Below are 18067 nucleotides of genomic sequence, written 5' to 3' on the forward strand. Positions count from 1 at the left end.
AAAAAAGAAATACAATGTTCTTAATAAAAATACAAATGATGAGTAAAAGAAAAACAATTGACAAACAAAAATTAATATGAATACTATTCTGGTATGAATACAATTTTGCAACCTTCTTCTCTGACTCTCTCTTTCTTCTTCGTCTGTTATGTTTCTTTTTTTGGTTTTTTTTTTTACCAAACCCAAATCTGAATCCGTATTCACTTGTACATTAGTAACGTCCCTATAAGCAAAATCGAAATTATTAAATATGAATATATAAAAAAATCAAACAATATATTATGTATGAATACTAATATAGATTACTACAAATTATAATCTACTAATTCTCAAATATGTAAACAATATCACAAAAAAAATCAAACAATAGTGTTTAAAATACTAAAAATCCAAAATGCATAAATATTTGATAAGTATGTTAACAAACTCACATAGAAATCGAAAAAAATGACGAAAAATTCGTAATAAATGTGAGACCCCGTGGTTCTTTCGCATAATATGTGTATTATTGAATGAGTGTATGAGGCGTATATGACTTGGTGTATCATTTCAGGAGAATAAGGTTGCAAAGGGGAGGTAAAAAAAATATCAAAGAATTAGACTAACGTTATGGGCGAAGGATGCCCTTAAACAAGTTCGAGTTAAAGAATATCTATTCTAACACCCCGCCCGTTCAGAACGCTTAAGTTAACGGGTACCTTTGGGGATAATACAAAGAGTGTCTTATATGCTAATAAGGATGTTTTATAAGGTGATATAGTCCCCCCAATGATCGTAAGTTAAGTTTTGAAGTCAAGCAAGTTGAGAAATAAAAAGTTGGCAAAAGTTAGAGTAAGTTTCTTTGATAAATTTTTTGAAAATTGGGTTAAATGTCTCGGATCTTTTCTCCCAATCTATAAATCTTTAGAAGAACCCCAATATATGAAATCGAAGGTCTACGAGTCTACTTTCCAACGCATTAAATCATTTGTCCATACGACTTCAGAATTGATAGGTATTCAGATTTTAGTGAGACTACACAAGCAGGCACGTGAAGGTGGGTCTCTCGCCCCTATGTCGGTTTAGCTCTATAAGATTTGGTTTCCCTTCGTTCTAACTCATTTTTTTCGACCAAAATAAGAAGAAAACAGTCATAAATCCTCTCTAAAGGTTCCCTTATCATCCAAGAAAAGATTTACAAGATTTCAACGTGATTTCACCATCGGAACGCACATAGAGATTGTGTTACTTCTTTCCTCCTCGTTGGTTGTGATTTGAAGGATTTTTAATGATGAAGGATTCTCGTTTTTAGGTGGTGTTGTTGCTGTTTGGAGGTAAACTCTCACCCTTCATTTTATTGAGTGATTCCAAGTTATAGCTATGCTATATAAGCAAGAACACGAATAGACGGCTGGAAAATCGTATTTTGATAGTTATGTGATGTTGGGCTGTTTTTGAAGTATTTTATTATGTTGTTGTTACTGGAATTTTTGGAAAAGATTTGTTTGTGTATGGTTGTTATTGATATGAGTTTGGAAGAGAAGAAGAAGTGTAGATGCATAATTAATTATAAGATAAATAAGTGTATTATTGCATTGCAATTTTCAAATGACTTCTTCTTGGTTCAACGTCTTGTGTTTGAGGAGACTCTTTGTAATTGAGGAGATTAAAATACTATAAGCTCCATCAATTTTAAGTTAAGGTTCTGCCCTTTTATTCTCGTATTGCTTATAAAGATAAATACGTGATTCCAAACGTAATTATTGGACGAACTCACAGGATGGTGATTGGAAGTTGTAAGTTGGAGTTATTATGGTTATATTGAATAATTATAGGACTGTATTACATATATTTTTCTGGCTTTAATGGTTTGAAGACTCATGGTTTGGATTTGGTTGTGGTTATTTTGTGGTTGGAAAGGAGGGGTGTGGCGATACGCCGAGTTTTTATTATTGTGCAGGCATACTCTATTTGGTTGTTGTTAACTATTGTGTAGGCCTCCACTTGTTAATAGCTGCTGCAAAAATGTATGTTACGTCATTAATTTGGGGTTGTAATTTAGAGAAGAAAAGGTAATGAAGCATACATTTAAAAACGGTCTGGCGAGCTAATTACTCTGCTAGTAAGATTTAAATTGTTACTTTAACCCTGTTGTATTAATAATCTGCCTGTAATGAATGTGTGGCATGATTTTCTGTAGATTTCATACTATGACATAATTTTCTGTAGATTACATACTGTAAGGAAGGGGTACAATCCATATTGATACAACAAGACTCAAAATTGAGGTATGTTAAGGCTAAGCATTGTACTTCCTTTGAGCACGAATTTTGGAATCCTAAATCGTCAAATATTATTTTACTACTCTATTACTAGAAAGACCTTTAGTGAAAGGCATTGATATTGCAGCTGGTGTATTTTTGTGACTCCATTATGTTGCTATTCCACTCGTTCGGTTAAATAGGGTATTTGGCGCCTTTATGTCATTTTGTTGATTCTCTTGACTATAGGTCCATGTGTACAAATTCTTATTCTTCTTTAGGTGTAGTAACTTAAAAAGATTAGAGATGAACAATATGAATTTGAAATCAGTCTTCCTTTATCGCTAATTTATATTTTTGAAAACTTTAAAATAAAACGTCGATACTCCAAAACTCTTAAATATAAATCGTAGGTTTAAACTACTAAAGTACGGGTTTTTCTGAAATACTTTCTTTTACAAACCACTAAGGAAACATATATAGATACTAAGTGAAGAACTTTAAGCTCTTTATGAACATCCTCAAGTTTAAGTTGTCTTTCTAAATCCAAGTTAAGTGTTCTAGTTTAATCTACAAGTATATAAGTTTCACGAGATATTTACATGTGATACGAAAGTGATTACGAGATTATGAGGACAAGAGTACCAATGAGCCAAGATTGGCAACGTGATTCAGGTAACAAATACATTACAGATCTATGACATTATATGCTTTGCATTCTACTTCCGAGCTATAATCGGAAGGTATGGGGCCTATTGCCTATATTTATATGTATGAGACACAGATGGCCACAAGTTGGCAAATATGATCCCGGTTCGCTACCAGAAGGCACCACCATTGCTAGCACTTGGTTGGGTATGACATGCATTTGCATCTATATATATATATTCACGACATACGATTATGCGAGCATACCATGCATATTTAATTTATATAAGGTTTGATGTCAGCCATGGCGGCTACCAGAGTTTTTGTTTCAGGTGGTATCTTTATTCCCCTTTTTACAGTAACTATTTATTATTCTATTTTCTGCCTTACATACCAGTACATTTTTATTCGTACTAACGTCCCGTTGCCTGGGACACATTTTTGTTTCGTACGTGCAGGTCCAGGTAGGGATTCTGATTCACCCCTCTGCTAGGATTTGGGGTTCAGCTGTGAGTTGGTATGCTCCACTTCTTCCTGGAGCTTTCATAGGATGTTACTTTTATTGTGCATTTTGGATATAATCGGGGCTTTTGTCCCGACCAGTGCTTATGTCACTCATAGAGGCTATTGTGGACACTAATATTCTGGGTTTCTTTCTGCAGCTTCCAGTTTCCAGCCACATAGGCTTGGCATGTATAGATATGTATGTATGTGTGTATTATCTTCATTGTAGCCTTGTCGGCTAGCTAGTACCTTATTATCTTTTGGCTTGTCTACCTTCGTCTATATGACTTACCGATATTCAGGTTATGACCTTAAGGGTCCAGTCATAGTATTTTAGATGTTATGCTACCCGACCATCTAGGCCCTTAGTTGAGTCAGTTGGTATGTTTATGTGGCTAACTCGATTGCATAAGGTGTCAAGTGCCAGTCACGCCTTCTCTAGTTTGGGGCGTGACAATACATACAATCCAAAATTCAACATAATTTGTGATTTTGAAAACAAAATCTCATGAAATCTCGCAAATTAAATGATGACTTCGAAAATACCTTTATCAATTGAGAGATTTCTTGAATTAATTGATAGATCTGAACAAATTGGTATAAACTTGAATAATTAGTTCTTGTTCAACAATGAGGGAGAGAATAATGGTGAAAAATTGATGAAAGAGAAAAAATGAAAAAAAAACGTGAATGATGAGGACAATGGTGAAAATTGAAAAGTTGATGAAGGAGAAAAAAAAATTGAAAACGTGAAAGATGGAAAATAAATTTAATGGTATTAAAGCCTAGGAAGAAGTGTAAATGGGTAGTGGATGTATTTCATGTTGGACTGTTTTGAGAAATAAAAGGAAAGACAAATAATAGTATTTGGATACAAATTATTTTCTAAGATATTGACATTTTGACATTTTAAATAATTATTTTAAAGTGTAGATATTTTTACTAATTAAGTTAGGGATTGTGACTAGTTTGCTAATTTTCCCAAAAAACAAAAGGAAACAGGTTGGGCTTTTTCAAGGTATTGGGCCGTTGTTCGGCCTAAATCATTCATGGTTAGTTACTGATATTTTGTCAGATAATAAATTACGTCTCTATTTAAACCGGAAAATTTTAAGGAAAAGTTACACGTCAATTAAAATAATTATATTCGCTAGTTATATATTTATTGATTATTATATTGGATAAAATTTCAAAATTTTATTACTGCATAATGCCTAAACGAGTTTAATTAAATATTACAAATCATGTTATTGAGGATTTACACGTTCCAAAGGATCTTTAAATTTGTGACTAAAAATAAAAAAATTTAAAGGGAAGAGTCCCTCTATTTATCATTTATGCCTGACAGATTTCAAAGAATATCAATACATATTATAAATATGTATAAGTACGTGCGTAGATACATTGTATCTATATTTTTTATTGTTATAATTTTTTTATCTAGTACGCTTAGAACAAATTATTTATTTAAATACCAGATATAACTCATTGAGTTACGTACTATCATAATTTTCTAATCAACCCCTTTCTCGATATTTTATGCATATTGTATGAACAATATTTGATTGCACAAATTGCATAGTGTCATAAATAGTCATCTCATTAACCATCAATATGGATTTTTGTCATTCTTTAACACAAATATTATCTGAGTCTTTCACAATGTACTGGCATGTATGAGGGGCTTATTTAATTTGTGAAGTTTCAATGCACTTTGTATACGTGCAACAGTTAAAACAAAATCCTTGTTTATTTAAACACAACTCAACAGATACAGAGTTTTAGGAGGAGGGTACAGATTATTTTTATTAAATATTAATTAAGTAATATGGTGGACAAACAATTAAATCTTTAATAAGCTTATGGGGAAAAGGAGCAGGAATATATATTATACATGGCGGTCGTAATTAAATTGATGAATTAGCAGAAAGGGTTCACAGATCAAAAACAAACAAATGTTACGTACACATATAACAAGAACAGACCCATACACAGCACAGCAGGCAGATGCTCTTATGCTTTCCATAGGATTTTTATGCTCATCATTATAACCATTTCGTATATACCTAAATGCCGATTGTCAGGTACATTTTCCCAAACCTAGTAAAATCACATAAAATAGCAATTGACGGTCACTTACTCTCTAGCTTCGTCCATTTTTATTTGTTCATAATTGATTTGGTATGTCGTCTCTTACACTCTGTTTGGATCATTGTTACTCATTGTATTGTATTGTATGTTATTATACCTACAACGTTTGTTTTGATTGTTACTTAAAATATATTGTATTGTATTGTATTGTTAAATTTAGTTGTTACGTAACAATGAAAACCCCTATTTTATGGAACAACCGATTTGGTGTGTTCCCATTGTTACTTAATTTCTTTTTCTAATTATATCTTTACATAATATTTCAAAATACTATTTTACCCTTTACCTTATATTATTTAATTCTAGTCAAACCTCCTACCCTAGAATAATTAAGGATATTTTAGTAAATTTATAAATTACAATACAGTACGATACAATCAAAACCAAACAATTAAAATATTATTAAACAACAACAAACTATACAGTCTAGCCAAACATTGTATCTACCATACAGTACAATACAATACATTATGAAACAATGGTTAACAATGATCCAAACAGAGTGAGAGAATAAGTATAAGTGATTGTTTAGTTGAAAATAAGTTATCCTAAGATAATTAACTATTTTGGTATAAGTTATTTCAAGATTAATTATCCCATCATTATGATATAAATGAAGAGATAAATAATCTCAAAACTACCTAATACCTTCGCTTCAACCAAACACAGATTAAAATAATCCTATGTTTTATCTTAAATTTATTATATCTGACACCTCACACCAAACTACTTCTAAAATAAGTAGATGGGGGAGTACTGTATTTACCTCTCTCCTGTACAATTTATTTAATTTTCTTCAAATTTTATTATCTTATCCTATGACGGTGCATCTATCAAGTTAATTAATTAATTTTCTTACTTTTATAAACTTTTGTGCTTACTGGTTTTGTTGGATCCTATTTCAATAAAAATTGATGAGTCGACTCATTTGTTTATTCACAATGTGTTAACGTTGGGGGTGGGTGAAAAAATTAGGAATCCAGACAAAATCATACTATTCATATATAGTATCTTTTAAGTAACCATTTTACCACAATATTGAAGGTTTTGTTCCATTAAACATATAATTAAGTAAGTAAATATATGAAATATCACACAATTTAATATTGTATAACAGAGTAGGTAAAAAAAGATTTTTGGTAAGATGGACAAGCCACTTCAGCTTGTACTAATATTGTCTTTGTCTTATTCTCTATATTTAGGAGGTTAGAGTTATATCTTTTATTTAAAAGGTTACTCAACTATTAGAGTTGATGTAATTAGATCATTAAATTTTACTTTATATCAATAAAATCATTTAACTTAAGATTTTTATTTTCAAAAATCACTCAATCAAATTTTATCATTAAAAAAATAATCTAACATGATAAATAAATTATTTTTGTATGTATTGAAACATAAACCCACAAATAAATAAAATTAAAAGAAAAACCATTTACACTTCTTCTTGGAGAAAAATTACTAGGATTTAGTGCCCGTAAAATGAGCCCATATTTTGGTAACCCGCTCATATTTTAATGGGTTGGGTGAGTGACTTTTTACATGGGTAAAATATGGGTAAACTATGGGTAAAATATGGATTAGCCAAATGAGTTAAGCTTCTAACTTTTATTCACTCAAAATTCATGATATCACTAAACAAAAATTGTAACTTCTCTTCCTTTTTTATGTTCTTCTATAGAACTAATTATTTTTCTCTATAATTGAAAAGGTGAAGTCTTTGGCCCTCCAAAAAAATATATTTTAAAGTATAAATTTTAGGAATCACATAGTTTTAATATGAAATTACAATCTATCCCTATTTAGTTTGTAATTACATTAATCCCTGAAAAAGTAAAACAAACTGGATACATAATATGTAGCTCGGATACATTAATAACTAGCTCAGATACATTATAAAATAAACCGGATACATAATATGTAGCTCGGATACATTATAAAATAATTGTGAATTAGGAGAGAAATAAGGGATTTTAGAGGTTTTTAGAAAAGGAAGGGATTATTAGAAATAAGGGAAACATAAGACGTGTATTTCAGTAATTTTTCCATTTTAAATGTACATTTCTTTTGTTAATTATAATTATATTTTTATGTTTGTTTAATTTTATATTGGATAATAAATAATAGTGTAAAATAAGCAAATCATGTATTAGTATTGACATTGCTTAAGCCTTAAAGTGCATTAAGCATGTTTTAGTCCTAAAATGCAACTATTCATTTACTTTGAAATTAAAAATATTGTAGGTAAAATATGGGTAAATTAGTATTTTCTCCATGTTGTATTCATAAGTAGAGTACTATTTACTCATGAAAATATGGGTAAACTAGTATTTTACTCAATCCATTTTTACCCATATCAAATATGGGCGGATTGAATTATTACCCATTTTATGTTGACCCATTTTCAACCCGCCCATTTGCCACCACTAGTAGGATTAAAGAGGTATCGTGCTTTTGTTTTGGGATTTTGTTATGTGCCCTCAAAATACTTACAGTTTATTTTTTGCAATTATAATGTTTGAATTTAGATTTTTTGTTAAATTCCATGTCTCTGTTTCTTTTATAAACAATTGTTGAGCTTTTTCTATTTGCGTTTCTTTAATTTATTCACCAAAGAGAGACCCTCGAAAAATTGTTTCAGATTATTCATGTTGATCTTCTTAAATAATGAATTTCTTCTTACAAAGTATGAAGGTTTAATTTACCTAAATATTACGAAAATGAAAAAATAAAAACTATAACAGTTAACACATTTTATGAACATATATGCTAACATGAAAATTCTGACTCCAACTTTTACCAGCAATTCTTCGGATAGGCCTAAATTCTTATTCAAAAGTTAAATCGTAAGGTTATTAATATTATTTTATAGAAATTTAGCTGTCCATTTATGTGAATCCATTGTTTAAGAAGAATTTTAACAGGAACAATATTAAAGAATCTTCCGAAGGCCTTTTTTATGAGAATTTTTGTGGAAATAGAGAAAGAAAGAGAGAAGAGGTGTAATTGATTTTCTTTAATTTTATTTATTTGTGCGTTTTATGTTTCAATACATACAAAAATAATTTATTTTATTATGTTAGATTTTCTTTTGATGATAAAATTTGGTCGAGTGATTTTGAAAAATAAATATCTTAACTGAATGAATTTTTTAATCAAAGTAAAATTTAATGACTCTGCTACATCAATTCTAATAATTGAGTGATCTTTTAGTATTTTAACTCTAGGAGGTTATGATGACAAACAGAGATTAAAGGACATGTGCATACAATTTATAAATGAAGGGGAGAAAACTTATATGCAAAATCTATAGCCATGCTTAATGCTTTAATTGGCAAACTAATCTTAGAATAGGATAAACACATTCGTTCAAAGCTCACTTTCATATAATTTGATCCAAAACTACACTTGTCAATTGTGTTTTTTTTTTTGGTTATAAATTATAGTAATAGAAAGAAAATGATCATATATAGTTGAAAACAGAACACTGTATCATTTTTGCACTAAAATTTCAAGACAGGGGAAATTTGATTCTAGTTCTAGTACATGCATCTAAATATGAGAAGTATGTACTAAACATGAGAAACTCATGAAATGAGAAGATTTGGGAAACAGTGCAATAAAACTATAACAGTGATTTAGTGAATCTATATCTTTTCACCTTTTTTATTAAAGAGGATCATAGTACGTACAACTGACGATTATAAAACGAAAAAGCAAAGAACACCACTGTTGTGTAACAGTATTAGTATGTATTTAGCCATAATTTTCAAATATTTTTCACTTAATTATTTGAAATTTATGGATGAAAATGGAGTTGCGTGCATTTGGTTATACTTTTTGCAATTAGAATAATGTTCATGCTTGAATGTATTCAATTAATCATCTTATTAAAAATAATTGTCACATATTAGTTGTCCACCTTATTAAATCAAGAAAACATTACTTAAATTTTTCTATATTATCCTTGCAAAAATTACCAAGTAGTTTTTAAAAGGGAAATTAGTAAAATTATCTTGTTGTTTATGATTTCTTAATATGCGTGTAAAAAGAAAAATGATCAATTAATGTGGAACAAGGGAGGAGTAATACAACTTCAAAAGTATCAAGAAAGTGAGTTGAAAAACAAAGCATAACCTATTTTTCAAATTTGAAATACAACTTTAAGTCGAATTTAAAATTTTTATGGTCAAACGGATCTTTAATAGTTAGCCTTGAAATATTAACGTGAATAATTCCGGAATTAAATAAAAAAGGCCCTTTTAACTCAGTGGTAGAGTAACGCAATGGTAAGGCGTAAGTCATCGGTTCAAATCCGATAAGGGGCTTTGTAAAACCCCAATCTAGGTAAATTTCCAAAAACATTCTAGCCTCTTTGGAAAAGTAATTAGGGGTATGAATGACATTATGGGGATAAGAAGAAAAAGTCACGAGAGAGATCTAAGTTTGCTTTGGGTACAAGGCTACACCACCCTTACAGGAGACAATAAGAGGTTTCAGTTTTTATTCTTTAAGAGGAATAATATTGAGATTCATTTTTTGACCATAAAGTATTATAAACTCAAAAACTTTTTAATGATACAACAGCTTATAAGTTATATAGATCTATCAATAGTTGCTCTATCTTTAATTTCTCTTTTGAATCTGTCCAATTTCTTTTGCTTTACTCCATCTTATATGATCTATACATATATAGACCTATACTAAACTTACTCTAACTATACACATTGAAAGTTTAAAGAAGAGACTGCATTGAGACTGACGAAATGAGATTCATCCCAGTTGTATCTTGTGACTTTTGAGGAATGACTTCTTTCTTTTTTTCTCTTTTTTAAAAGTGTTTATAGTTCATTTGAATTTTGGATTTAAACAAGGCCAAATACAACTATATATGGACAATGACAATACATTTGTTACATTCTACTCTCAATCGATCTTTATGTATAATATTGGAAACTTTATTAAAAAGACATGTATATATATATACCTACTAAGTTGGAATTTCTTATCACATCAATTTAAACTTTATAAGTTTTTGAACCAGGATAGTGACACTGTATTTGTAATTGAGTTTTGAATTTAATATTTGTACCTTTTTTAGCGATTTTTTAATACACAAATATAAAATTTAGACTAAAGTAAATTAGGACCCGACCCATACTTAACTTTAACTTTCTATCTTCGATTGACTCTGAGTACACACACTTATACTATAACTTTTTATGTTATCAATGTAATTTAACTAGTGATACTAAGTTAAATCATTATTTTTAATTACTCCCCCACTCCATATTAGTTGATCATTTTCTTTTTTTACGCGCATATTAAGAAATTATAAATAAAAAGATAATTTTACTAATTTCCCCCTTAAATTTTTTTATGGAAATTTTACAAAAAAATGTAAACATTTTCAAAAAGAATTAATTGCAAGGGTAATATAGAAAAAAAATAATTAATATTTTCTTGATTTAGTAAGGTAATGAACTATTTTTAGTAAGATAATCAACTAATACGAGACGGAGAGAGTATTAAGTAGTGTTGCCGATACTATAGATTGAGACTTTAGTTTGGCAATGATAGTTGGCTTGGTTATAGCTAATTTGCATGTGCATGCATTGCATGGAGAGTTGGATACGTGCATGTAAAGGGCCGCGTGGCACGTGAATTAATGGGTAATGATTAACACTTTATTGGGTTAGTGTATTAAGCAGCAAAGGAACGCAGATGAGATACGATAATAATTAGAGGCAATATATAATTGGAAAAGGGAAGTGCTAAATGGCCAGAAAATTTGGCCAAAAGTTATAATATTTTTTTTATTCTAAAATAAATTGATTTTTTTTCCATTTTTTAGTTAAAATCTATTAAAGTTAAAAGGATAAAAATGTTTTAAATGGTAAAATAACATAGATAAAATATCATTCTGACCAAATTCTGGCCAAAAAGATTTTTTCTTTGGAAAATTGGTCCCAAAGTTAGGGTGGGCCCACAAAATCTAACAAGCCACGTAAACATAATCATCATCATCATAGAGAGTATATTTAATGAAGGGAAGCGTGAGTATATTTGTTGGTCATCCTTAAACGATGTGAAAATTTAATGGTGCTCGGCATTCGTGGGGGTTTCGTTTCCATCATTAACCAAAACCTAGAGAGTTTCATTAAAAATTACTTTAAAAAATCCTACGGTCTCATAGTAATTTTCAAGATTAGTAGAGTAAAAAGTTACTCTCACCGTCCAACAATAGTTGTTCACTATTAATTTGACACATTTCTTAAGAAACTATAAATAGAAAGGTAATTTTATTATATCACCCTTTGAATATAATAAATATAATGTCTTGAAAAATGCAATAGAGAAATAACTATAATTACTGATAAGGGTAAATTAGGAACTAAGTGTAAATTATCCATTGATTTCATAGAGTGGACAAGCATGGTTGGACATCCCAAAATAATATAATGGACAATTATTATTAGACGAGGGAGCATATATTTGTTTTAATTTATTTATGTTTTTCCAAGAAACGTAAAAAAGAAGAACACATCACATTTATTGCCAGAATATTTATTGGCATTTGAGATCATTGATTCGTTATTTGTAATCAAAGGCGAAGCTAGCATACTGTTAGGGTTCATTCAAACCCTTTTCGGAGGAAAATATTACTCCTCCGTTTCATTTTATGTGAGCTAGTTTGATTCGACACAAAAGTTTAGAAAGAAAGGAAGACTTTTAAAACTTGTGATCCAAAATAAATGATAGAAATTTATGTGGCTGTAAATTATTTTATTAAGGGTAAAATAAGTATTTCATAGTTAAATTGTTAATTAATATAGAAATATGTCATTCTTTTTTAAAACATACTAAAAAGAAAAGTAAGTCACATAAATTGATACAAGAATACTATTATATATACATGATTAAAATTATTTTTTATGTATATATAGTAAATGTTAAACTCACTTTGATTAGTTCATATATTTACTTTTAAACCCTTTATTAAATTTTTTTAACTCCGTCACGATCGATAATTCAATAGAAGATTTGCAGTGTAGAGAGGGTAATGAAATTGTGTAAATCGAAGTAACATGGTGGGGTGGGTTGATAGAGCATCTTTTGGAAAGTGGAGGGTCTGGTCTGGTCTCTGGTCTTCCCGTTTGTCGAACTAAGGGTGACACCAATCTCAAGATGATCTGATTCTCTCTCTCTCTCTTTGTTCTTTGGATTTTGAATCTTTTAATCCCAAATCCCATTGATATTCCAGAGGTGTTTTTGTTCTCTTTTGGTTTTGGACCCCATCACATTTCATCATGAGTATATGTGATTCATGGTGGCCCCCTCTTACTTTTTTCTTCATAATTATTAAACAAACACACCAAATCTAGCTTCATTTCCCTTTTTCTTTCTTTTCAAACAAATTATTAAATCCGGAGGGTACTTTTTAGCTACACTAAGTTTGCATCTTTGAGTCAAAGATTTGCTCTCTATGTCATATTCCAAACATTTGTTGCTTTGATGATTGCAGAGTATCTCATTTTCATGATTCCTATTCCTATTCCTTCCCATCCCTTTTTCTCTTTCTCTCTTTTTGTCTACTCCACACTAAATCTATGCATCTCCTCCTACTATCTCGATACTCTATCCGTTTTTTTGTTTTATTTCGTAACTCGAATTTATAATCTTATAATTATTAATAGAGGGTGCTTATTATCGAACAGTCCTCTCTAGTTATTTTCTTACATATATGTTTAGCTAGCATTTGTCCATAGACTCTGAGAATAGATTTTAAAATTTTATCTTTATATATCTGTTTAACTTAGATTCGACTTCAAAATATATGGTCAAACGAGAGCTGAATCATTCTTTTGTGTTATATCCAGACAATTATTAATCTTATTAGAAACAAATCTAGAAAATTATGTTGTGTGTAAAAATAAATCAATGTTGGAACTTGGATTGAGAAGAATAAGAGTGAAGGGTAGTTCATATAGATAGATAATCATGATGACAAGAAGACCAAGATTACCTAAAACATTCATAGATTCTCTCAGTCAGTTCACGTGAATACATGGTAGTACGACCAATTTACTAGTGATGTTGGACAATGCCTAAAACTGCTTGTTGTTATTTTCTGCACCTTAAGATGAAAAAAGGAGTGGTGTATGCTCAGTAATTAGCCACTTTTACTCCTCTCCAGTATCATTTTTATCAATCACTTACAATATTCCTTACTCTAACTTGATGGATTTGACTGCCTATTGCACTAATAAAGTATGGTCTTTGTTCGTTCATAATTATAAACACCACTACCTTACACTGACCCAACCTAACCAGTAACCTCAAGTTTCATGACTTGCATTTGATGCACATTCAGATTCAAGATTTGTCACCGTGGATTTAATAATATCTAGGAGAGATTATTTTTACTACTATTTTACTGTCATTTACATCTTAAGATATAATTTTTTTACTGATAAATGCTAATTTACTTTATTAAAGTGTTTGTAGTGTTTAAAAACAATTACTACTAGGGACAAAATAGGAAAAATAATATTTTGCCCGTCTTATTTTATATGAGTTAGTTTTTTTTAACACGAGTTTAAATAAGAAATAAAAACTTTTGAAACTCGTGGTCTAATAAGTGATAGATATATGTGTGGTTATAAATCATTATACTATAGAAATGTATCGTTTCTTCTTGAGACTGACTAAAAAAAAGTAAGTCATATTAAATGAGACAGAAGAAGTAATCAATTTTGTTGTGAACTTGAAAAATGACAAATAATTTGAGTTGAATATGTTTGACAAATAATTTGAAAGGGAGAAAATATTACTAATTTCCAGTATGATTGGGGTGGCAGGGAGAGTGCAGAAAGGTGGGGGTGGGGGTAGGGGTATATGGAGAGCAAGGGGTTAATAGTATTGGGTGTTGAGTTGAGAGTTGAGACAGGTCGCCTCGTGATCGGAGAAGGCAGATCCATGGAAGACTGTTCCCCCTTGTCACGTGGGTTCTCTTTTGACTAACAATAATGAGTTATGACCCATTCATTTCTTAGCTACGTACTCTACACTTACTACATTATACATAGGGAGTATACATAAATCAAATTACAAAAAGTAGTCGTAACACATGAGCACTAGCAGTATAACTCAGGTATTACTATATATAGTGACCACTTGGCATTTGCTTATCAATAGCATACAATCTCTCATGTAACACATGATCATCTGGTCCCTACCTCTCTGCAATTTTTTCTGCAAACAAAGAAACGTTGTAGCAGACGTTTGACGACCAACGTGGACTACCCTGCATCTGCTGACTAGTATTTCGACATTTTATGAACTTATATAAATCAGCTAACAGACAATACTACAAACCCCAAACCCCTCTCTCTCTAGTTAATTCAATTCAAACCTTCTATTATTACTTCTTTACCCCCTTTCTTTGGCCTCCTCTTGTTCTCTATAAACTCCTTGTTAATTTGAAGAAGTAGAAAAAAAATGATGCATCGTTGTAGTGGGAGTATGGTTGGTCCATGTTCATGCGGTCTGTTTCATAACCAAACCGGCAGTACTACTTCTTCATCTGCATTCTCAATGCTCTTCTCCCATGAATATTCGGAAAACATGTACTCTTTTGCCCCTTCATCTGTCGATTGTACTCTTTCTTTAGGAACTCCTTCTACTCGCCTTATCAATGACGACAATCATGAAAAGAGATCCTCTAATAATCATGAACGTCGTCGTTCTTCCTCTAACTGCATGTCCAATTTCTGGGATATTCTTCACCCCAGACAACATCTTACTACTCCTCCTTCCAAGTCCACTCGTGCTCCCAACAACAACTCTACTACTGATCCCCTTGTTGCTCGCCGCTGTGCTAACTGTGACACCACTTCTACACCTCTATGGAGAAATGGCCCTAGAGGACCTAAGGTATATATTTAATTATATTTTTTGAATGATAATTATTTATATTTACATTGTATAAAAATTGATCAATATATGTTCATGTCATTTTTGATGGTTATAACGTTTTTGCAGTCACTTTGCAATGCGTGTGGAATTCGTTTTAAGAAGGAAGAGAGAAGAGCGAGTGCAGCAGCAGCGACGGCTAACGGTGGAGGGAGAATGGAAACGACGACGCATCAACACTGGGTTCATCATCATCACCATTCACAGCCCACAAAAATGCCTTGTTTCTCTTCAGCTACTTATGGAAATGAGTTCAGGTTCATTGAGGATAATGAGCATCACCGTGACTCCGATGCTGCGGCCACCGCCATTCCATTCTTTCCTTGGCGTCTCAATGTTGCTGATAGGCCTAGCCTTGTTCATGACTTTACTAGATGATTTTAGAAAAAAAATTAAAAGTAGGATCAAGGTTTAATTAATTTCAAGAGAAGAAAAAATTAAAACGGGAGATGAGGCCAATTGATGACGTGTCATGATGATGGTGGGCTATGGTTGAAGAAATTCTTTATCTTTTACTGATGATGTTTTCTTTTTTTGGTCCATCGTCTTTCATATAGAGATGGAGTGAAAATGAGTTAATTCTAATGTTTTTATGTTTCTTGGCTTTTTTCCCTCCTTTTAGGTACTAGTTGTTATATACATTACTCCTAGTATCTTTAACTTTTCACTTTGATGATGATCAGTCATATATATATATATAGTATTACTTTTGAGACTCATCACTTTTTCTCTGTTAGTCCTCGTCATCCATATAATTTACACTTTCTTGAATATGATGATCCACTAACACTTCTCTCTTTATCAACTGAAAGTTTTCTGCTGTTTATGCTGCCGGCAAATTCTGAAACAGTCTCTCTTTTTAGCTTTCTATGTGTCACCAGAATTATTGCTACACTATTGCTGCATGCCTGCATTTGTGAATTAGTTGACTGGCAGAGCCAGAATCTTTGTTAACAAGTTCAAAATATAGAGAAAGTAAACATACAAAGAGAGTTAACATTTATTATATATACAGACCATATGGCGAAAATGCATTTAGAAAAACATTTATTATTTATAACATAAAAAATAAAATTACACCCTGCACCTTGTTCCGCCCCTAATTTATTAATTAATTAGTACGAGTAGTTCATTTCATTCTGGGCCACAACTGAAATATTAGTTTCAATCCGTGTTTGAGTTAACTATGACTGAGCTGATTATTTCGGTAACAGTTACTCTTTATGTTTTAACTCATGTGACATACTTTTCTTTTAATCTGTCCATGTAACCTTCGAATAATTGGGAACATTTTAATTTTAAAATTCTATTTTTATAGTTAATGAAATGATTTATAGCCATACTAATTGAGTCAAGTCAAATAGTGTTATATAAATTGAAACGAAAAACTGCGATACGGTTTCCCTTAATTTTTTTCTTTTCGTTTGGAGTGCAACAGGACAGAACACTGAGCACAGCATGGTCCTGAAGAACATGGAAATGAAATTGCAGTGTTTAGCTGTAACAGAAAACTAAAGGGCTCTCTGTATGTATGCATTGCAAGATGTGATGTTCCATTTTGGCTTTTTCGGGTGCCTGAAATACGGTTAATTATGGCTTTTAATTTGTGTCTAAATTTATCTTGGCATGATTATTTTTTCACAAAATAATTATAATTAAAAAAAAGTTGGAGATATTTATGTGGTATAAATTGAAACAGATAAATTTCAATTTACTATTGGGTCTTCAAGATTCGGTTGAAGATAAGTTTACCATGTGGAAGACATACAAAGTGAAGGAGAAATCTGGCAAAAATTAGGTGTGTAATGGCTAGTTTTGGGACTGCCTATTTACCACCATTTAAAATATAAATTAGAAATAACCACTTTTAAGAAACATGAGACTTTTTCATTTTTAAGAAACATGAGACTTTTTCATTCTTCGACATGCTTAAACCGTCAATTTTTAAACCCCAACATTATTTATTGGAGTTCGCTCGTTGTGCTCTGCTAAACTTCTCTGGCAACTCCTTTGAGCTTTCATCAAACTCTTGAGTGGCAAAATTAGATTTTTTTAAATGGTTCAAAATATTAAAAAGTAAATACACGAATATGTCGAGAAAATTCAATTTTTATTATATAAATAAAAAAAAAAAATTTAACTTTGTATACACGATATAATTTTTCAATAGAATTCGAATGAACTCTTTGCTCCTACCTGGCTCTAGCCCTATTTCAAGTAATGAAATTTGCACATTATCATATGAGACAAATGAAACGTCATGTAAAGAGCTCAACTTTTTCGTTTTTCTATGTCCATGGCTACTCTGTTTCATTTATTCCTTCTGTTAATTGCCAGAATATGGGGATACTAATCATATGGAAAGCTATTGGATAGAAAATAAATACATTGTACTATGATGAGATACAAACTCAAAAAGGGGAAAATTGTATATAATAGCAAATTATTAATTCAAATTAAATGTTATAACCACAGTTTGCTTTAATTGAAACCCATAGCAAACTGTTGTCATTCGCCTCTCTTCCTGAAATTCTCACTCGCCAGTCTCT

At 30.9% G+C, this 18067-nt stretch overlaps 1 protein-coding gene across 1 annotated transcript; it reads left to right on the forward strand.

The window, feature by feature from the left end:
- The first annotated feature begins 14760 nt into the window (after window positions 1-14760).
- LOC102596373 (GATA transcription factor 19-like) lies at window positions 14761-16206 on the forward strand. The gene is made up of 2 exons (XM_006340869.2): window positions 14761-15479; window positions 15588-16206. The coding sequence occupies exons 1-2, from the start codon at window positions 15045-15047 to the stop codon at window positions 15894-15896; spliced, it is 744 nt and encodes a 247-aa protein (XP_006340931.1). The 5' UTR covers window positions 14761-15044; the 3' UTR covers window positions 15897-16206.
- The last annotated feature ends 1861 nt before the right edge of the window (window positions 16207-18067 follow it).

The sequence above is a fragment of the Solanum tuberosum genome, unplaced genomic scaffold (genome assembly GCF_000226075.1).
Source record: "Solanum tuberosum cultivar DM 1-3 516 R44 unplaced genomic scaffold, SolTub_3.0 scf00020, whole genome shotgun sequence".
Classification (NCBI taxonomy): domain Eukaryota; kingdom Viridiplantae; phylum Streptophyta; class Magnoliopsida; order Solanales; family Solanaceae; genus Solanum; species Solanum tuberosum.